Here is a 23687-nt window from a genome sequence, read left to right on the forward strand (position 1 = left end):
TGTGAGACACCATCCTTGGTGTCCACATCTTTTCCTCCTGATCTTTTACACTGAATTTTTTTTTAGATTTTATTTATTTATTTATTCATGAGAGAGAGAGAGGCAGAGACATAGGCAGAGGGAGAAGCAGGCTCCCTGCAGGGGAGCCTGATGCGGAACTCATCCCAGAAGCCCAGGATCACGACCTGACCCAAAGGCAGATGCTTGTACACCGATTTTATCAGAACATTTTGGACTGGAAATTGAATTAACAGACATAGGCTAGGAGAAGGATTGAGAAACAGTAGAGTGGGGATTTGGGGGCACTCATGGCATATGGTGACAGTAACGCAAAAAGCAAATTGCAGAGGGCACAAGTCATAATTGCTATAGTTACCCTTTAGAGTAAAATGCTTCCATAAAGTGATTAAGTGGAGTCTGTATATTCACATAAAATAAGTGTTATTAACACGTTAATAAAAAGCAGTATTTTTTAAAGCAGTGTTTTTAAATTGGGCTTCTTGTCCTTACATGGGAAGGGAGTGGATGAAAAATTCTCACTTTGTTTCATTTATTTAGGTATGTAGGAGAAGATTGATTATTGAACCAGGAGAGTCCTAAATGATCAGAGGGAAATTCTTTTCTAATTCTCCCTCTTTCTCAGGAGATAAGCTCTCTTGTCCACCCCCCTTTAAAGAGTGGAGAATCTGCTATATCTGATTTTAGATGGAGTTGTGGAAGTTTTATTATACGGAAAAAGGAAAAAGTATTTTAGAGGAAAAACATTTCATTGGAAAAGTTTTTTTTTTCCAATAGTTAAGTAAAAAGTAAATAGTAAGCTTCCAATAGTTACTTAAGTTTGTTTCTTGTTTTATTCACAGCTTGGATTTCATGATTGCTTTTGGCAACACTTAAAGAGTTTTTATGAAAGTAGAGAATATTATGCATGATATGCATTAAAAAATATATAAAACTAAATGTCATGATCCATATTCTTATTTCCCTGTAAGACTGTGCTGTGGAATACAGGATAGCTAGGTAAAATCTTGTTGATTTCCAGAGGAGATTAAGTACACCTACTTTTTTTTTTAAAGATGGTCTGAATATGAATATTTTCATGACTTGTTCATTCTACACACTCTATTGACTATCACATTTGAGATGACTTAAGTTTCCAATTAGTGACCTACGGATTTGAATTAGAATGAGAAAACGTTCTATGTCTTTATTTCAAGAATGTGTTAGGAACCAAATTCTGACCTTAAGGGTCAAAGATACTGGATGGATGATCATGGATTTAACAAGGAATTCTTTCCTGTCTCCTCTTTGCTATTGTGTTTTTTTCTCTTGCTGCACAATCAGTAAACCCAGTTTCCTAGTGTTATTCATGTTCTTTATTTGTTTTGTTTTGTTGCTTGTGGAAACCTGATTAGAGCTTTTGAGAGTGAATTTGAGTCAGAAGTGATTTATTTTGTGTATCTAAGCTGGATTCCAGCTGTTTGAGGTTTTTCTCTTAGAAGTCTAGGTTTCACAGCATCTAGATGGAAAAGACAATTCTGGTTAAGATGCCTCTCCTAGTCTTTTTAAGCATTTCAAATCCTTTGTTTTTCTACATTTTGAAGAATTTGACTTAGATTTTTGTGTTAATCATTAGTATTTATGCTTAAATTCATTAAACTGATAGAATTACATTCCAAAATTTGCTTTTAAAAAGGGCTAATTTTAAGGACGGATTCTGTGTATTTTTTTAATTACTTGCACTTTTCTAGTTTCAGTTAAGCAAATTAGTAGAATTTACTCCAAGAAAAGTACTACAGTATAGATCAAAGAACATTTCCTTAGTGCTTCTGATTCAGAAATTACAACCTCTAGAAACGTGAAGAGAAAGAGGTCATTGTAAATTTGTGAATTAGGTCATGGCTTTCAGGGCTGACTCCAGACTTACTTGAAATGTCTTCACGAGTGTGGCTTAAAACAATCTCTGCCCACTTCCCTCAAAGCTTTCCTCAATGACATTTCACGGCATAATTCACAAATTTACAATGACCATTTTAGCTCTGCCTACCAGTAAGGGGAGTAACTGGCAGAAGAGTGAGAGCAAGGTCCTCAGGGAATGTGGGAAAGAAAATCAGACACTGAGAGGGTTTCACTTTTAGTGTTCAGCAACTCTCAGACCTGAGAGTTAATATGACCATGCTGTAGTCCAGGAGTTGATTACTGATAACTTGAACCCAGTAAGATTATGATTATATGTATATTTACTGCTGGTGTGTGATTTTCAAGGAGGGCATTTCTTCTAAGGATTATAGTCAAGAAGGAAACAATCATAGATGACCTTTCTAAAAAGTAAGCAGATAAGCAACCTGATATAGCAAGTGTCATGAGAAGTATTTTATAACTGGGAGTTCACATAAGAAAAACAGAATTGAGATTTTCACAGATGCTGTCAGTGATCTCATGTATTCCGTCCAAAGCTTTTGGCTTTTCAGAGTCTGAGTTCTGTTTTGATTAGGTCTAGAAAGGCATAATAGAACAAGTATAGGATTTAGAGTCAAAAGTCTTAGATTCTAATTCTGGTTCTGATCTAATAATTTATTAATTTAACAATCTGGGGCAAAACAGTTGTCTTCCTAAATCTCAATCTCATTTATCTATAAAATAGATATTGTGAGGCTCAAATAAAACACCATATAAATATTGTTACCACTTACCCGTGTTCTTTTTTTTTTTTTTTTTTTCTTACCCATGTTCTTATTCGGGGTCTTTTCCTTTTAACCTTCTTGACAGCATCTGACTTCAAGGGTGCTGTCCTTTCCTAGTGCCCTTTATTCTTTGCCATTTACTCTTATTATCATTTTAGGTCTTCTCCTTCCCTTGTCCATTGATATGTGTTCTTCCAAGATCTTTAGTCCTTCTAACAGACTATGGTTATAAAGAAAAATAGAACAGGTATCTTGCTCATAAAATGGAAAGCATCACTTGGGATTTGCATGTAGATTTTTATAGCTGAGATCATAGATTCAGAGAAAAGTTCCAGATACCAAGGAGGGGGTATGGAGAACACCACATATTGTAGAAAACACATATTGTTTGTGCTGAGAAGGGAACTGAACACATACTGAATACATAATCATGTGCCAAGTACTGCTCTTGATAGATGATTTTATGTCACCTCATTTGATTTCATGTTCACTGCAATTTTTTAGGAGAGTTTTTTGTTTTTCCTCCTCTCTTATAGAGAAAGGAACTGCAGGCCAGGCTGTTAATTAACTTGCTTTCAGGTTATTCAAATCTCCCTGTATTGTTTATCTGCAACCCCCCCCCCACACACACACACACATGATCACAGTTTGGTAAGCACTGTTTACTTCTTGGGCGTTTGAGTACTATGCTAACGATATAGATAGAGTTGGTCTCCAGTGTACTAGTGAAACTAAATGAAATTTGAGTGTTTTTAAACAAGGATACCAGATATGATATTTATGAAATGAATTTTGTACTGTTTTGGGAAACCTAGATCTCTAGACCAGTCTTTAGAGTGGGTGGAAGGGGTGGTAGCAGTAATTCAGAAGGCCTTCCTTCCCCAAGCTAAAAATGTCAACAGAACTCTCAGGTCTGAAAGCTGCTGAACACAAAGTGAAACCCTCTCAGTGTCTGATTTTCTTTCCCACATTCCCCGAGGACCCTGCTCTCACTTTTCTGCCAGCTACTCCCCTTACCCGTAGGCAGAGCTAAAATGGTCATTGTAAATTTGTGAATTACGCCGTGACTTTCAGAACTGACTCTAGACTTACTTGAAATGTCTTCACAAGCATGGCTTAAAACAATCTCTGCCCACTTCCCTTAAAGCTTTCCTCTCTGTCCTTGTTTTTCTGCTTCTTAGCTCCTTAGTGCACTACTCCATACATGTCTCTCAGGCTCCTCCAGTCCATTCTTCTGACTTTCTGACTTTGTTTTTAGAATGGCCAAAATATGCCATATACCTTGTGCTTTAGAAGTCTGGTGACAAATGTGCTGTACTGACCCAAGTGTAGAATTAGTGGCAGGAGTGAGTGAACTCTTGAGAAAGAAATATCATGTTTTCAAGTCCATGTTCTCATATTAAAGAAAGCCAGACAAGACATTTATAAAATATGATTTGTAAGTGCACAGGTTTCTAAAGAAATCTTTTTTGCCCTTAAAGAAAAAAGAGGCATATCTTGTCGTTTAGAACAAATAACCCTTAACCTCTTCATTTTGTTTCATTTACATGAATGAATAATTGAGAAACTCTTATCTCCACTTTCAGATGTCTACAGTTTTTCTATTTAAAAACATTATGTGAAGTGTTACTATTACATTGGGTAATTTTATTTCAAATAAATATCAGAATGTCATAATTCTGTCCTGCTGTGTGATTGTCTTTTGTGCTTTACTTAATTCTCCCTGCTCTTTAGCCTCTTAGAATCTTGCTTCTGAAGTATGAATTTCCTTCCTTTTTTTCTACAAAAATGAGATGCAGAATAAGGCATGGCTTGAACTCAAAAGTAAATTCCCGTCTTTAAGTTCTAGCAACCGTTACAGGCTCCTTAAGGCCAAAGCCTGCCTATTAGCCACTTGGCTGTGTTGGGTGACTAAATGTTCTAGGAAGGGGCATTGGACTAACTCTAAGAATGTGGAATTTTGATATACTGTTGCCAAAAATTAAAAAATTAAAAAAAATCACTCTGTGTATTAAATATTTGTCTGGCAGGATACTGAAAACCTAAAATATAGCCCACACATACAAACTTGTTGGAAGACAAAATACATTTTTCACCAAGTCAGAGTCTCCTAGTGAGAAAAGCCAAGCTTATTTGGATTTTAAAGTTTTCCTCCCATTTTCCTCTACTGCCAAGCTCCACAGGAACCCCTAATCATGTAGCACTGAAAAGAAAATATTTTCTGCACTTTTAAATAATGTTATTGCTTTCCACTCAGCAGCATTCCAATTTACATATGCAAAGGAAAATAAAAAACTATAAGGAATGGATATTAGCTAGGATGGTATTTAAGGAGGGAATTAAGATGTAATTATAATTGCTTAGAATATGCCCATATATCAGTTTTGCTACCTTTAAAAATATATACAATTCTAAAAGTATATGTTTTTATAAATCTTGTCAACTTCTTTAATATATTTTTAAACATTTCCTAAGGGAGGTTTGTTAAATATTCTGAAATATTTTCTTGCTAAATATTAAATTATATACACATTAAATATTCTAAGATACTTTCCTGTAAAATGTTGCACATGAATGTTTCATCTTTCAAAACTGGTAAAAGCAAGAGCATGTTGCAGAAAGTTAGCTTATAAAACATGTAGATGATACTGTAAACACTATACTCTGGTTATTTACTATAGTACCTGAATCAGCAGAACTCAGGTAATTTCTGCATACAGAAATATGATGGACTAATACAGAAATAGATAAGCCCTTGAAGGGAAAATATAATTTTGAACATTTGAGTATTTAGTTGGTAATAGAAGTTCTTCTACTTTGGGTAGAGTGTTAATTATACAATAATCTTTCTACTTAAAACAGAGAAGAAGGTATCTGCGGTGGTTCCTTGAATGTGTTCCAGTGTACCTCATACAAATTTGGTATTGATCCAATTGTAAAGTTGGGTTTTTTGTTTTGTTTTGTTTTTTTAATTCATGAGAGACACAGAGAGAGGCAGAGACACAGGCAGAAGGAGAAGCAGGCTCCCTGTGGGGACCCTGACTCAAGACTCAATCCTAGGACCCCAGGATCACAACCTGAGCCAAAGGCAGACGTTTAACCACTGAGCCACCCAAGTGCCCCATGGTATTTTTTTTTAATTTTTATTTATTTATGATAGTCACAGAGAGAGAGAGAGAGAGAGAGAGAGAGAGAGAGAGGCAGAGACAGGCAGAGAGAGAAGCAGGCTCCATGCACCGGGAGCCCAACGTGGGATTCGATCCCGGGTCTCCAGGATCGCGCCCTGGGCCAAAGGCAGGCGCCAAGCCGCTGTGCCACCCAGGGATCCCCTGCCCCATGGTATTGATTCAGTTTTCTTTTTTTACTTTGAAGCCTAGAATCAGATTGGAACTACAAATCATAAAAACTTGTGGATAGTATTTTGTATCAAAATTTTTAAGTTTCGAGGAATCTGAAGAACTGTTCAATTCAATCCTTTCATTTTACACTTGGAGAAACCAAGGCTGAGAAACATAACCTTCTGCTTAAGATTTTGTAACTGTTTAGTCAAAGAGCTAGAATTAAAAATGAGATTCTCAGACTCTGATTTATCATAATTAATTATGGAGTCTAGACTGGGAGAAAAATGTTCACTAGAAAGAAAAGAGTTAACCTCCCAGTATATTCGAATGTATATATCTATCGACCCATTTGTAAATGAACCAGTCATTTCTGTCAAAATTCATGATAACCTCAAGACCATTCTAAGTCATTAATGCTGTTGGCTCCAGTAATGTAAGTGAAACATTGCTCAAGTAGAAATAACTGTCTTTCCTTTCTCTGGCATTTCTAAATTATCAATGCCACGTGATTGATATCTCAGAAATACCTTCCAGATGGCTCTACTGTTTGTTTACTGAACTCTGCTGGTTCTTCATTCAGGCTGGTCAGATAGGATTGGTTTTTGTTTTTAAGGTAAACATGGCTGTTTGCACAGAAATCCATTGTTTTGTTGTACATGTCCATTAAAAAGACTTCATTTTTCAAATGAGTTTGATGAATTAAAACCTTTCTAGTTTAGTTTTCTGCCTGTGTAGAATTTCACTTTTAATAAGGGTTGGGGGAAAGTAAAGCAACATCCCTTTCTAAAGTTTCTCAAAAAATATCAGGATATCCCTGCAACCAGTACTTTTTCTTCCTTCCCCTACTCAACTCTGTCCGCCCAAAGTATTCTCAAAAGTGGAGTTAGTTGTAAGGCTGGCAAGAGCCATCACCCTTAAAATTTCCCGTGAGATCCTCATAGAAGGGATTAAGACTTCAGGAGCCCCCTCTCCTCCACAGCCTGCCCTAGCTCTCCGCTCCATCTTTTCTTTTCTGTCTTTGTCACTCATTTCCGTCCCTGAGGTTTAATTGGCCAATTTTGTCATCTTAAAATTCTAATGCTAAATGGTTATAAATTCTGTGTTCTGTGAGTAGTTTTGATGTTTTTCTAACTCTTTAATTACAAGCATTTAATCCTGTGTTTAGAGAGCTATGTATTGCAATGCTTGAACCCTCTGGCACTTTCCCTGGAGGGTTCTCCTCCCAAAAGACCACCAACAAAAGCCTGGACAATAACGGTGTTTGGAGCACCTTGTCTGTTTCAGACCTGCACCTCCATGTCCTCACAGCAGGGCTATCAGGGAGAGTCATACTGTCTGATTTTACATTTCAGGAGACTACAGCCCTCTGAGGTCAGGTGACTGAACCTTTACCCTCCACAGCTTCTCTTGAACACTTAGTTTTGCAGTTCCTGGTACCAGGGAAGTGCTGATCTGCTTTCTGTCACTAGAGATGAGATTGTTTCCCCCCCCTAGAATTTTATATAACTAGGAATCACACAAAATGCACTTTTGGGTCTGGCTTTTCCTCAGCATTTTTTTTTTTTTTTGAGATTCATCCATTTTGTTGAGCATATCAACACTTTGCTCTTTTTTTACTGCTGGGTAGCACTCCCTTGTATGCCACAGTTTACATATTCATGTGTCCCAGGAATCCTTTCCAGCTTGGGTCAGCATTTCATTTGACGGTTTATGTTACGTGCTATTGTCCTGGATTTGTAAATAATTAGGTTACAATGAGATTATATCTGTTTGTATCTTTGGAGGGAGGGCTGTCATGTTGGACCTTTTATATAAATGTTGGGCAGCCCTGATGGCTCAGCGGTTTAGCGCCACCTTCAGCCTAGGGCGTGATCCTGGGGTCCCGGGATCGAGTCCCATGTCGGGCTCCCTGCATAGAGACTGCTTCTCCCTCTGCCTGTGTCTCTGCCTCTCTCTCTCTCTCTCTGTCTCTAATAAACAAATAGAATCTTAAAAAAAAAATGATGTCCTGGCAGATGCTGTCTAATTTCCTCTTGCTGTTTGTGGCTCAATGTTTTACCTTGGGGTATGAACTGATGAATTTGACAGGGGTGGGGGTTATTACATTTTCTTTATATTCCTCCGTCTGCTGAGGACAGGAACTGCCGCACACTTACCTTTGTAGTTTGTTGTAGTTATAACAGAAGCAGTAATAATAGGAGATATTTATTGAACACTTAGTATAATAGTTATATGAGGTTGGTGCTATTTTCTTTTTATTTTTTTCATCTAAGAAACAGACACAGAATTCATAGAACTCTTGCTTGTCTTGATTCTGTAGCCCTCCTTTTTAATTCTGCTGCCTCAGTGCTTAATAGTTGTGGAACAAATGAATGAAAGTGCCAAAGAGTAAGGATTGCTTCACAGTTCTCTAGATATGGTGTTAGTTACACAAAAATATATATATAACTCCATCTGATATGATTCAGTGGTAGTTTTACTCTTCATCATCTTTCCCTCCTCCCAAATAAAGAGCTCCCACAATGCAGCTCTTGATCTCAGGGTCATGAGTTCAAGCCCCATGAGTGTGGAGCCTACTTAAAACAAAACAAAACAAAACTCCTCATTAAAAAAAGAGGAGTGACTCCCACTTAAGACCCTTATTTATTCATATTCATGTCTATATAAATTCATGCCAAATTATCAGTTTAAAGAAATGAATACAAATTAATATTAAGGACAATCACAGGGAGTTTTTAATAAATGTCAGGATAGCTAATTTAAAAATATACAAGTTTTGGGACACCTGGGTGTCTCATCTCAGTTGGTTCAGCATCTGCCTTTGGCTCAGGCCATGATCCCAAGGATGGAGCCCCATGTCCCCACATTGGGCTCCCTATTTAGTGAGGAGTCTTCTCCCTCTCTCTCTGCCTCTCCCCCTGCTCATGCTTTCTGTCTTTCAAAATACATAATTGAAATCTTAAAAAAATACAGGTTTCTTAAAATATATATATAAATTTCCTTAAAAACTGATTATAAAAATAACCCCCAATTCTAGAATTACTGTTAAAAAATGAATCCAAGAAAGTTGGTACCCAATTAGAAATATAATTGCTATGAAGTATGATGTTTTCAGTTACTGCACAGATAAAAATTTCTTTCTTTCAACATAGATCTTTTGAGTGACTTTTGTGCTATGCATTGGTGTGGGCACTGGATACATAATTGAACACTATGCTATAGTAATTGGGAAAAAATTGAGCTTAGAACACACACACATATGTTTATGCACATATGTAAATTACTAAATAATATGTTGTAGATAAGCCTATTCCTGAAACCAATACCAAAAGATTTTAAGATTATTTAAAGAGAGATATTAAAGTTACTGTGAAAAAAAATAAATGATGGTAGGATTGGGGAATTGTGCTTTCAATTTTCTTAAATGTAATAAACAAATACAGCTGATCTTTAGCAATAATATGCTTGTCCTGTATGGCAGACTATTTATTGTTCAGAAACCTTTGCTGCTCCTCTGTGGGGAAGCATTACTTACCTACCCTATCTCAACATCATGCCAAGCCTTAGCTTTGCCTTAGCTAATGAAATCTGAGTGGAAATGATTTATGTTTACTTATGAGCTGAAGCTTTGAATGAGAACATAGTGTCCCACATTCTCTTTTCTTCTCTACTCTGACTATGCTTCTTCCTCACTGTAAAGTTGTAAAGTCTGAAATAAAAATGACCTGTAGGGACGCCTGGGGGGCTCAGTGGTTGAGCGTCTGCTTTCGGCTCAAGGCATGATCCCTGGAGTCCTGGGATCAAGTCCCACATTGGGCTCCCTGCATGGAGCCTGGTTCTCCTCCCTTTGTCTATATCTCTGTCTCTCTCTCTCTGTCTCTCCTGAATAAATAAATAAATAAAATCTTTTAAAAATTAAAAAAGTAAAATAAAAATGACCTGTAAGTTGAGCTATAGTCAACCCTTGTTTGACATATAACATGAGCAAGAAAAAAAAAAACTTTTGTTGTTGAAAGCCATTGAAACTTTATTGCAGCAACATAACCTATCTAGTGGTTGTCAAACTTGAGCATGCATTAGAAACATCTGAAGATTTTGTTAAACCTCAATTGTACAAGTTTTATAGATTATTGGGCCCCATGCTCAAAGTTTCTGAATTCAGTAGGTCTGGGGTGGGGACCAGGAATTGCATTTCTAACCAGTTACTATCTGATGCTGAGGTGTTTCAGAAACCACACTTTGAGAACTAACCTTTCCTGATACTGCCTGTTAGTTCATATTTTTGAATACTCTTATTACTTAATAGATGTGATAGCACCAGTGCAGAATATTTCCCAACTTCCTTAGTAAAGAAGTAAACTCTATAAACTACTCCTTCAATTTCTGGAACATGGACACACAAAATGTCATAAGAAACCCTAAATTTGGTAGAGTGGATTAGATGACCATGGAAATTACTATCATACTAGGTTGAAAAAAAAAGCAGCTGAAAAGATACAAAGAACAAAGAGTTTGAGAAAGAAGCAGTCACATCTAATTATGGGAGAACAATGCCATCCTGATGGACTTAGTAGGAATTCTCTTTAAAGAGGAGGATGGTTAAAGAGGTCATTGCATATGGAAGGACTGTGTGGATGACCACAGTGAGAGAGGTGAGAAAGTGTGAAATGCATCTGAACGCAACTATTGATAGAGTTTGCTACTGAGAGACAGATGAGGGAGAGTCTCTTTCAGAAGTCCACTTTCTTACTTGGTCTGTAATAAAACACAAGCTTCACTTCAGTACTGTTTTTTTGTATTAATGTCTGGGATTGAGATGCTTTGGGAATTTATGTTGCTAAAGGTGGCAAATCTAATACCAAGGGTAGGCCTTACGATTGTTCAGGAAGTCCTAGAGAGACTGCTGTGAATAATAGCTATTGTGAAGAGGAAGTGGGTGAGAGAAGCCAGCATGTAGTGCTGACCAAAGGACACTCTCCAGTAAGTTAGGTTTACCTGGAAGACATTTGGATGTGAGGAAATGGAAGTTGGTTCCATGTGCTTCTGTCCTGGGTAAAGTCTTTGCATAGGACCAGTTGGAAGAGCGTTGCTCTCTCCCATCATTCACATGTTCGTGGTTTGTCTTCTATGGCCCAAGGTCCCACTGCTTCTCTGTGATAGTTCTCCTCCACAGGGAGAACTCAGAAGACAGAAAGGCAGTTGACAGGGATGTAGAATGATTTTACTATCATGTGAGGGTGTCTAAGAACAGTTTTCAGGCAGATCACTCAACCTCTCTGGGCCTTGGTTTCTTAATCTGTAAAATAGAATTCTCCCAGGTTCCAATATTCCATTTTTCTAATACTTCCGGCCAATAAAATACCATTACGTGTTAACCTGACCAATTTCTATTATACATACCACAAATTAAGTTCATAATCTTTGAGATGCCTGAAGTAAGCTGCAGTATTTGAAATGAATGTTTTTCTTTTAGAGTTAGGATGCTCTATAGTGCTCAGTTAATCAGAAAATAGTTTTCTAAAAGCTTCCAAAATGTTGTTTTTGCTTTACTACCCATAGGTATGTATTTTATTTATTTTAGATTTGAACTTTGATAAAAAGCATATGACCTAATGTTACAGTTTTAAATAGCTGTTCATTTTGTTCAATTTGAAAACCAATTGCCATTATTATTTTAGCGACATAGATACCAACATGCATTTGAAAATAAATTAATGTTGATTCAAAGATTCTATATAATTGAAAACATTTGTTTTAATCTCTTTCACAACCATTTAGGGGAAGAAAATGAAAATCCTTGCCAGTCTTGAGGTCTTTTAAAAAAAATAGATCGGTTCAGAATTGTGGTTATAATTTCATTTAATGTAAATAATTTGTGGCCATAGTAATGCCATGATCTTAGGAAACTTGCTAAATTTTTCCTTGGATTTGCATAAAACACCAATTTGATATTAAATTTGGTTTTTGCCTCTAGTTAATTTGTCAAGTCTAAACACATGCCATTTCCTCAGCAACTGCAAACAGACCTTTCAGGGTTAGGTCCAGTACAACTCAGATCTACTTCTTTTACAAGTATTTTGAAGGTTGACTAGTTTTGTTATTACTAATTCATTTTGGTAGGGAATTCATCCTAATTAACATTTCTTTTAGAAACATTCTCAAGGTGGGAAGCCTGGTTGGCTCAGTGGTTGAGCACCTGCCTTGGGCCCAGGGCGTGATCCTGGAGTCCTGGGATCGAGTCCCACATCGGGCTTCCTACATGGAGCCTGCTTCTCCCTCTGCCTGTGTCTCTGTCTCTCTCTCTCGGTTTCTCATGAATAAATAACTAAAATCTTAAAAAAAAAAAAATAGAAACATTCTGAAGGTGATTCTTCATTCCTTAGCAGTCGAAGACAGTTTGGAGCATGACCTTCCTTAGTCTGTATTTTAAAGCAAAAACTGTTTCAGCCTCTGTAAGTTTAAGGAGAAATATGATTCTCTTGGAGTTGTTACTGTAAGTTTGTTATCCAAATGTTTCCAATTTATATTTAGGACACACCAGAAAAAAGTGCACAATAATCATGTGGGGACTTACAATCACACTTGATTATCCTTAACTGCTGCCTGCTTCAGCAGCGTCCCTTAGGTTCTTGAGAACAGAGCTAAACACCAATGTCCCATTCCATATGAAATAAAGTACTGTAAAATATTTACCAGAATAAAAAATAACTTTTTTTAATGCACTGGGAGAATTCACTTATATTTAAAGAAATCCAATTGAAAATTAGTTTGAAGACATACAGTGTGTTCATGAAGCAAACAAAATAATCTTCCTCAAATTTCTTGATTTGTTGCCCTTCTAACTTCAGATATTTGTATGAGGTTGTTAAGATAGGAACATAACATTAGTTATTTTGCTTTCTTATAAAAAGTGCCATATGCAGGCTGAAATTGAAAACTCTATTTGTCTTCTAGTATTAGACCTAAAAGAAAAAGCCTGTGGTGTGTATGTAAGCAATGTGTAATGTATTTTAATTGCATACCCCAAGTTCTGAGCAGTAAATTGAAATTGTTGATTTAAGCTATTGGAGCATGCTATGTGATTAGGACAGCGAAGTTTTTTTTTTTTTTTTTTTTTTTAGCAAAACAAAAATAAAAGCCTGAAATTAACTCCATGTCAGTCTTTTTTTTAAATTTTATTTATTTATGATAGTCACAGTGAGAGAGAAAGAGAGAGAGAGAGAGGCAGAGACATAGGCAGAGGGAGAAGCAGGCTCCATGCACCAGGAACCTGACGAAGGATTCGATCCCGGGTCTCCAGGATCATGCCCTGGGCCAAAGGCAGGCGCCAAACCGCTGCGCCACCCAGGGATCCCTATGTCAGTCTTTTTAAAAATATTCTTATGATAAACAGATGTCAATCAAAGTTCTATAATTGTTGATCAAGTTTCAGTTACTAAATTATAATGGAGTGCTAATTTGAGTTTCTACACTTGAAAATTGATTAGAAAAATTGGTTATTATTTTATGTGTTTTCAAAACAGAATAAAAAATTAATTTAAAAAGAAACTAAACAGTTCAACAAAGATAATTCATATGGCCTCAAGAGCAGCCTAATCCCAGAATTTGTACATCCTTTGTGGAAATATGGAAGTTTTCATTAACATTAAGAAGCCACCAAATACATTGGCCTTGCCCAACCCTGCTGAGTAGGCTAGATTTGGCATATATCTAGCCAATAAAGGGAGCCAGAGAAATAAGAATATACCAAAGCTGCTCAGCCTCTAATGTAAATTATATTAATCATCTTACAGATATTCATACTATAACTTTCCTTTGTTAGATTTCAACTAGATTCAGGTATATGTCATTTTTGGTACCTGTATTGGTTTAAAATATATGATTTTAAGATCTTCCAACACCATACTGAAACTTTTTTTTTGAGGGGGAGAAACAGAGAGAGAGAGGGAGAGAGAGAGAAATTGAGCACCAAGACCCCCATGTGCAGGAGAACGGGGTTGGGGGTGGGGTGGGGACAAGGGGCAGAAGGAGAGAGAGAGAACTTTAAGCAGGTTCATGCCCAGTGTGGAGCCCACCTGCAGGGCTGGATCTGAGGACCCTGATTTCATGACCTGAGCTGACATGAGTTTCATGAGTTGGACACTTAACCTGCTGAGCCACCCAGGTGCCCCAATGTAATGAAGACATTTCAGTAAAATCATGCTACTTTTTCTTTCATTTAAAAACAAAACTATCTATGGGGCAGCCCAGGTGGCTTAGCAGTTTAGTGCTGCCTTCAGCCCAGGGTGTGATCCTGGAGACCCAGGATCGAGTTCCATGTCAGGCTCCCTGCATGAAGTCTGCTTCTCCCTCCCTCTCTCTGTGTCTCTGATAAATAAATAAAATCTTAAAAAAAAAAAAAACTATTTAAAATTGCATGAGTTTTCTTTATAATAAATATAACAGTAAGTCACAAATTTGAAGTATTCTGGTTCCTTTTTAACTTTCAAATTAAACTTTTAGTCATATTTACTCCAAATATGTTTTTAGTACAAATAATAATTAGGCAAATTAAAATTTTGATTTTGATTCAGCTATTGTCTGTAACTTATTTATGATTAACTTCATGTCATTCTTGTTATACCTTCTGTATGCCTGAACTTTAAGCATTTTGTCTTAACTAATTTTGTTCACATATAATAATGTAACTTGTTTTTAATACTTGAATGACAAGTGATTATGATATAACCAACAGAACAAAAGTATTTTAAGAATTATCAGGGGGATCTCTGGGTGGCTCAGCCGTTGAGCACCTGCCTTCAGCCCAGGGTGTGATCCTGGAGTCCCGGGATCGAGTCCCACATTGGGCTCCCTGCATGGAGCCTGCTTCTCCCTCTGCCTGTGTCTCTGCCTCTCTCTCTCTCTCTCTCTCTCTGTCTCTCATGAATAAATAAATAAATAAATAAATAAATAAATAAATAAATAAATAAAATCTTAAAAAAAAGAATTATCAATGTATTCAACTATTTTAAATTGAGTTTATTTATTTATTTAATTTATTGCCAGTCTGTTAGCATCTTTAATTACAGTTTTGCATATACTACTTTTCTCAAGTCAAATAGTTTAAGGAGATAAAGAAAAAGGCTACACTAAAGAAATTTAAAGCTGAATTATAAAGCACAGTAAACTAAGCTCTTGAAAAGCATTAGGGATACAAAAATTGTATGTCATAAAAAAAAGAAATTTTGTCATGACTTTTAGTCCAGGTTATTTTTATTTTTATGGCAGATATACACAGAGCTTTGCATACCTGTTTTTTTTATGGTCAGAGGTGGCATATAATTTATTTTGCCTTCCTAAAGAGATCAATAGTACAGTGTCTCTTGTGTATTATGTGCCCAATAAATAAATGACTATTGATCGAATAAAGATAGGTGATGTGCCATTAATCAATATTTGAGTTTCCTTCTAATCAGTTGAATGATTAAAAATCGACAAAAGATCTCAGAAGTTGATACTTAATGCGTGTTTCGTGTTTTTTTTTTTTTTTAAGGCCCCATAGTCACCTAATTATCCATGTTCATTGGGAACAGGATTTCAGAAAGTTCTAATCTAACCTGTCTATTTTAGTTAGTAATTTTATGCCTTCTAGCAAAACTTTTACAGCAGTATTAGTGAAATTGACTACTTTGCGTTTACATTTTCTGCCATTGTGTCAGTGTGAGACAAAGATGAATAATTTTTGCACTGTTTAATCTGTTCTTAAGATTCAAGTATTGATGTTTTAAATTAAACTGTATAAATAATATATAAATGTATACCTGTAAAAATTAGTTTAGTAATATATAGAGAGTAAAAGGTTATGTTCTTTTCATGCATCTTAACCCATTCTACTTCCTTAAGATAGCCTATTATCAAGTGTTTCGGATATATCCTTCTGACCACTTTCTATAGCATTTTATATGTATATACTAAACAACATTTTACATTTTGTCATTAATTATATTTTAGCATTGATATTAATATAGCCAACAATGTAACATTTAATCATTATTGAAATTATATCTATAGAATTTCTTCTTTTACTTGACAGTGTGTCTTATCAGGTCTTTCTATCACAGTGTATTATTCATCTACCCGAATAGTCTTGTAATCTTACAGTTGAAAAAGAAAAGGTTCCCTTTGAGCCTTTGCAGAAGTAAGTTCCATATCAGTAAGTATTACCAAACAATAAGCAAGTGTAATAATATTAGTGGCAGGCCAGTAATCTCAAGGCAAATTCAGGGTTTTGTTGTACGGCTTAAAAAAAGTTTTTTTTTTTTTTTTTAATTTTTGATGTTGGTGAGATAATCTCTTTAGGTTATTAGTGACTTAGAATAATTCATTTTAGTTTTCTTTTGTGATTTCTAATAACACTCACTTTAAATAAAATGATAAAATAATGGGTTAGAATTTCAGAATTAGAAGATGTCGAATCAATCAACTATGAAGGTAATTTATTTCCAGGCTCTCATGTAACAGATGACAAAATTGAGCCCTAAAATTAAATGGTTTGCTCCAGGTTGATAGTGAAGTTATGACTTCGAATCGTTCAAATCAAGAGTCTTAACACTGTACTGTGCATTGTCTTCAAGAAATGTTTTAAACATTTAAAAAGTACTACATCTAATTATCCCATAAAAAGTACTACATCTAATAATCCCATTATGTTTACCAAATTAAAACTGTATAGATTTAATAAAAGAAAGTAGGAAACAAAATAGTTTTCATTGTTTCATAATAGAGAACATATAAGGATATAACACATTTATATATCAGATTTTAATGTTGATGTCAAATGGTAAGAGAGTTCATAAAGATTTCATAACTATATAGAATGATAGGAACAGAAACGTCAGCTATAATGGAAAACTAATATTATTCACTTGTGGGAATTTAATGCAGTGTAACTAAGACTAGCAACATTTTGTATGTCTGTAAATGTATTTTTAAGGGAAAACCTAACCTTATGTGATGATAAATCACAGTACAAAGCTATCAACTGTTCCAAAAATGGTTTACTACTGACATCTGCTGGTTTAATGTGGTAATAAAGATAAAAGTATCTCCTGGAAGTAATTTCATGGAAATTAAGTGTGAGACAAAGAATCTTTGTGGGCAAAATTGTTTTTTTCAACCATCATTTACACTTACAATTTTAAAAAAATGTGCTTTTGGGTTCCCTCTCCCATTGGCATTTGACCAAGTGTATTATTCTGAAAACAATATTAAACTTTATCCTTTTTATCCACGGTATGAAATTCTAACCAGAACCTCTAGCATTGTTGTTATCATTGTTGTGTATCACCTAAGTTGTTTGATATGATGCTGCAATTTTTCCCCTCCTCTTTCCTGAACCTTACATGTAACCTTGCAAATGCAGAGATTCAGTAACTATGTTTGAGTCATACTATTTATCCCATTTATTGGGTAACTGTAATGGAAAAGTCTGTTTGTACATGACTTATATGCATTAAATTTGTGCACACTCAAAAATTAAAATGAGATTTTATATTAAACAAGGATTTCCTTATGAAGAGAAATGACTGGGTTTTTTCCTCCCCTCCAGAACAGATGTTCTGCACTATAAAATATGGAGGAATAAAATACACTCAGTCCTGTATATTTTTTCTATTGGCACTTATTTCCTAGGCGATTGTATCTAGTCCTATGGATTTCAGTTATACTTATAAGTGAATCACACCTCTTGATCCCCAAACCTGTACAGCAGCTCCTGGCTTCATTAACATTTCCTTTCATAGATTACATTCATCTCAAACTTATCATGTTCAAAATAAAACTTTTATTTTTCTCCCCAAACCTGTCCCTCTTGTAGTATTCCTCACTTCATAGAATGGACATTTTACCCTTCTGTTTGTTCCAATCAAAAATATTTTAATAATCTGTAAATTTTCTCTTTCTCTTGGACTCCACATTCAAACCATCAAGAAATTCCACCAACTCTGCTTTTGAAATGCACTTTTGATAAGTCTTAACCACTTATCTCTACCTCTACTCTACTGCCTAATGATCTGGTCAAGCCACAGTCATCTTTTAGGGGGACCTAATTAGCCTCCTTGCTGTTAACCTTGCCTTCCTGTAGTTCCTTTTCCAATGATGGGCCAGAGATTATGTTAAATTTATGACAGGTCTTTGTCACTCTTCTGCTGAGAACCATCCAGAGTTGTTGTTTTTCCCATGGTTAAAGGGTCTAAAATAATAATAATAATAATAATAATAAAGGGTCTACAAGGATTGTAGTAGACCACTCCTCTCCACCACTAGTAGTACTGTGACCTCCTCCTGCTCTGCTCTGGTTACAGTAATCTACTTCCGTGATCTCCTTCCATGCCACACGAACTCCTCATCAGGGACTTTCTACCTGTTCTTCCTTCAGATAGATACTCGTCCCTTGTTTCTCTAAGGCTGCTGATCACATCATCCAATTTCACCTTCTTGGAGAGGCCCTTCTGAACCACACGATGTAAAATAAGAAGGCCCGACCCCATCTCTTTCTCCTCTTCCCCTGCCTCATGTTTTGCCACAGCAATTTTCACCACCTGATGTATTCACTTGTTTTGTCGTACCTTTCCCTGACCTAGAATGTCAGCTGTATGGAAACAGATTCTCTGTTGTCCGCTGTTAACCTCCTTAGGACTAAAACTAGTGCTTACACATAGTAGGCAGTCGGTCAGTATTTGTTGAGTAAATCAGTGAGCCTTAATACATGAATGGAGAAAGTAATTTGATTTGCATTATAATAACTGAATCCATTAAATAGTGAGGCACCTTCTAAGGGGATCTGTTCTGTATAAAGCTTTCTGTGCATACCATACTTCTTACATTTAACTCAGATTACGATAGTGTTTCATAGTTAGGCTAAGGCTCAGACAGTATTCTTGGTATAAAGATGCGGGGCGATATTACTATTTTAAAGATTCTTCTTGGGGGAATAATTACTTTTTTGTTCTTTTGACATAGACATCTGACCCTCAATTACATTAACAGACCTTATACACATGAATGGAAAGAAGAATAGCCCCTTTTGAATTCGGGCTAAGACTTTATCAATATGAAGTGCTTCCCACAGGGTTTTGGTGAAAGAACCAAACTTCCATCATAATGAAATTGCAAATTCATTTGTACATGCCCTTTTTTTATTTGAAAGCTACTTTTTGATGTTTGGTCTGCAATTAGATTTATTGTTTAAGGTCACAAATATGCAATCATGACTAGACCTAGTTGTCAGAACCCTTTATCTATTCAGCATTGCACAAAGATAAATGGCTATCTTTTAACAATAACATACCAAAGCCAAAATTTGTTCCCATTTGTATATAATTTTTAATCAATCTGCTGCTTTCTGTTTTCCAGTCAATAGATGCCTAGCCTACCCCCTCACCCCCCACCTACCTAGAAATTGCCAAATTATGGGTTTTAAATTACTGAGAAACACTTTCTTCAGATGGAAAAAGATAAGTTTAAGAAGGTTAATGCTATAATTTTCCCATGCATATTTTTAGCCCAACATATGAGTTCTTTTGCCTTTACCCTCATTCTGTGTGGGGTGAATAATTATGTAGTATGTTTGCTAAATTCTGTGATTACATTTCTCGCGGTCAACAGGACCATGAAGTAGATAATTTTGCTTAATTACCATGAATTCTTAAGTGTTTAAAAAGATCTCTGTACACACAAATTAAATTCTTTTCTGAGATTCTATGTGTCCTCCAGTAAAAATGTCTATATTTACACTTGTTAAGATAGGAAATGCATAAAAATCTAAGAAATCTGTATTACCTTTCATACAAAAGGTATACTGAGAGAATTGCCCAATTAGATTTGAGGCTGTACTTTTTCTCCAAGAAAGTCCAGTGTCTAAAATTAACATACATTTGAGCATCATTGTATCACCAATCTCTACAGTTTCTCCAAAGGATTCTGATACTAAGTATCCAACAATTCTTTAGTAACTTTATCATACTTGTAAAACAGGCTGCTAAGAGTAGCATAGTAATGTCCCCATTTTAAAATCTTGTTTAAAAATTTTTTTTCTTCATTGTCATGCAATTTGAACCTTCCCCCTAACTAAAAGGAATACACTGTTTCAGAAGGAGGTGTAAGAGAAACCCACAGCTGTTAAGTCAGAGGAACTTTTAAAATTTTTTCCTGAATTCTAACTACTCTTTATTTTGTGACCTCTTGGTAGTTGCTGCATTTTGGAAGAGCCTCTGCCCAGCTATGGAATAGAGAAATACCTACTCATAGAGGTGTGAAATAGTTAAATGAGACAACACATATGAAGTGCCCAAAACAATGCCCAGCAACAGTAAATACCCAATAAAAATTATTTGAACTCCTGCATCTGTACCCCCCTCCCGCCCCCACCGACCTCACGCTGTTGCTCATGCTATGTTATCTGTTCTGATTGGACTTACTCAGAAGTTAAAACTCTTGAACTAAACTTGAAGCCTTTTTGTGCCTGCCGACTCTAAATTGCTCTGCATTCACTGAATTAATAAGTAAGAAGTCAGGACCTTGAATTGACCTATTCATAATACCCAGCAGGTGTATATGGCCTTTTCTTCTCAACAAATTGCTCCCCCAGGGATTGGGCAAAATGAATATTCCACTCCCAGCCTTCATTTTAAGTCCACATAGAACCTTTTAGAAGATACACTTAAATCTCTCTTTGACCTGGAAATATAAGAGTTGAGCCTTAAATGTTGATTTGACATAGGAAATTTTAATCATCCTGTGTAAGATGGCTTGCTTCATTGTTTGTTGCATTTGTATTGCTCAGATCACTGTCCTAAAAGAATTTCACGTTTTAAAAACAGTTTCAGAAAAAATTTTAATAGCTACTTAGTATACTACTCCATATCTTAAAGATTGTCACTTTATCATTTTTATTATTTTAGGTGCAAAGATGGTTTGAAAGGATTTACATTCTCTGCTCTTAGGTAAGTAGTATATTTTATTTATTTATTTTTTACATTCTCTGCTCTTAGGTAAGTAGTATATTTTATTTAATTTTTTTAAAAAGTAATGTCACTTGTACATAATTACAGTAAATGTTTATCGACTCAGTTTTCTAGCTGAAAGTAATGGCAGAAGTCACATTTTTATGATATTTTGTTAAAAGAATAATTTATTGGATTTCTTTTCCCTTAAAAATCAGTCAATCAACAACTATTTTGGGGACCTATTGTAGGTCCCATATCATATCACTGGGTATTAGGAAAGAATTACAAGAACTCTCTCTTCAAGGAGCATTAGAAAGCCAAAGCTACATATGAACAATTACTGCAAAATTAAGTACTGAATTGTGTAGTACCACATTATAGGCTTCATTAGGACAGGGTTCATGTCAGACACATTTTAGGTCATAAGCTTCATTAGAGTCACTAGAATCTGCTTTTCACCCTGTACTCCATCTCTTATCATAGTTACTGCCAGATGGTCATAGATACTGCAGGAACATTGGTTAGCAGCACTAGCATTGTATTTATTAGGTCACCAAGATTTTCACATGGATTAGGAAATTTTCACAACAATTCTGTGAGATGGATATTTTTATGACCATGTGACATGAAGGAGAAATTGAGGCTTAGAATACTTGACTAATTTAATGTCACATAGTGACTTCATATACTTACTTGAAACTTAATGCCTTTCCAGTTTATATCATAAATGTTCCTATTTTATTCTCCTAAGTACATATAGTAGATGCCTAGTGAAGACTAGGTATGTAGTATTTATTATAAGTATAGGAGGGAAAAACTAGGTAGGCTTTGATACACTAGGAAAAGATTTCATATGACTATCTTATTGGATAATTCTGTGGATCAAATTAGTTAATGCATGAAAAGTGTTTAGAACTGTGCATGGCACTTAGTGCTCAAGAAATGTTGACTGTTATTGTTGCTAGTATTCTTATGGGGATAAGCCTTAAACTGCACTTGAAGGATAGCTTTAGAGAACCAGAAGGGAAGAGGAAGAACCTTCTGGGTAGATGTGAATAATGTTAGCAAAAGCATGAAAATTATAAACATGAAACATGAGATAAAAGTGGGAAAATCAACTTAATTGGTATGACAAATTTGTATTAGGGCCTGTAAAGGTTTTATTTTTAATAATGGTCAGAGCAGGGCAGGAAGACCTAAACAAACAAACAAACAAACAAACAAAAAAAGACAAATTTGAACTTGATAAGATTGGCAGTAGAGAGTGACCAAAGAGTTTTGAGCAGAGTAGTTGACATTGTTTCAGAAAGATTAGTCTGACCACAGTATTTGGGACACTGTAAAAGAGAATCAGAAGGAAGAAAGATGAAATGATAAGGACTGAGATTTGGGCAATAGTGGAGGATTAAGAGAAAGAGGCAAAGTTTAGACTTGGCATAGAAGGAAATGAAGACCTACTGACTAATATTTTCCTTCTTCCCTTTCTCCTCCAATTCTTGCTATGAGCCAAGTATTGAAACCTAAGTACCTGGGAAAAAAGGTGTTATTAATAGAAAATCAGGTGGTATTCAAGGAAACTAGCTCACACCACCCCATGTTGACAACTAGATATCACAAACATCCATGTAAAAAAACTAGAAAACAATCCAAAGACAGGCAGAACAAACTCCACAACTAAACGTAGAAAAGAAGCTTCATCTGAGAGGTTAGAAAGGGTAGAAACAGTGATTGGGAGCTGCCCACAGGAGGGAGGGAGCTGCAGATGTAGAGAGGGAAAAGAAACAGTTTCTCATACTGGGGAGCCCAAACTGGAAGACAAATTCCTATCACATCTGGCTTTGAAAACCAGATGGGCTGAATTCCATGAGTTTGTAAAACCACCAGGATTTGGAGCCTGGAGCTTAAAAAAGTCAGCTGACTCAGTACTGAGCAAGATGGGAGAGTGAGTGATATTTGGGTCCTGCCCTTAAAGAGACAGCAGCCCATGGAGAGGCAACATAGAAATGACAGTTTGCACAGTGCCTGGGACAACCAGGAGGAAGATCTCTTTATACTTATTTCTAGTGTATTGTGGGACTTCTCTAGGAACAAAGGAGCTGACAGACATCATTTTCCTCCTCTATTGCCCAGAATAAATGCAGGGCCACCTGTGGGAGACACTGCACAGACACTTGCTACCTAACCTTTTAGCAGAGTGCCTTGCACATGCATTCTGCTGGGGACTGGCCCATTCTGAGCCTGCTGACCTCAGTCATGGGCTCAGGGCACATTTTGCTAATCTCACCCTCAAGACCCTCAAGGCCTCTTGTAGTCTTGCCTCTTTAGATCTTGCAGCTTGTCTCTCACTAACACCACAAAGAGCAAGCAAAGCCCACAACAGGCAGAGTGAGTGAAGATGTCTGGACTGAAAGAACAAGCAACTCAGACACAACAGCAGGGCACAACACAAACAGGAAATTCTCCTGAAGTACCAGGTTCTGGTGAATATGGGACACTAAACTGCAAGGCACTAGAGAACCTCTTCTTTATAAGCCACTACTTTCAAGAGCAGTAGGTGTAGCTGATTTTCCTAAACATAGAAACTGACTAAGAGAGATAGACAAAATGAAGAAACAGAGGAATATGTCCCAAATGAAAGAACAGGACAAAATCACAGCAGATTAAGTGAAATAGAAATAAGT

At 36.0% G+C, this 23687-nt stretch overlaps 1 protein-coding gene across 1 annotated transcript in view; it reads left to right on the forward strand.

The window, feature by feature from the left end:
• TMEM135 (transmembrane protein 135) overlaps positions 1 to 23687 on the forward strand; it is a 236489-nt gene that overhangs the window by 186901 nt on the left and 25901 nt on the right. Inside the window, exon 7 of the mRNA XM_055320494.1 lies at positions 20962 to 21003. Coding sequence (XP_055176469.1) covers positions 20962 to 21003 — 42 coding nt within the window. The remainder of the gene's footprint in view (positions 1 to 20961; positions 21004 to 23687) is intronic.

Source organism: Nyctereutes procyonoides, unplaced genomic scaffold (assembly GCF_905146905.1).
Source record: "Nyctereutes procyonoides isolate TBG_1078 unplaced genomic scaffold, NYPRO_anot_genome, whole genome shotgun sequence".
Classification (NCBI taxonomy): Eukaryota; Metazoa; Chordata; class Mammalia; order Carnivora; family Canidae; genus Nyctereutes; species Nyctereutes procyonoides.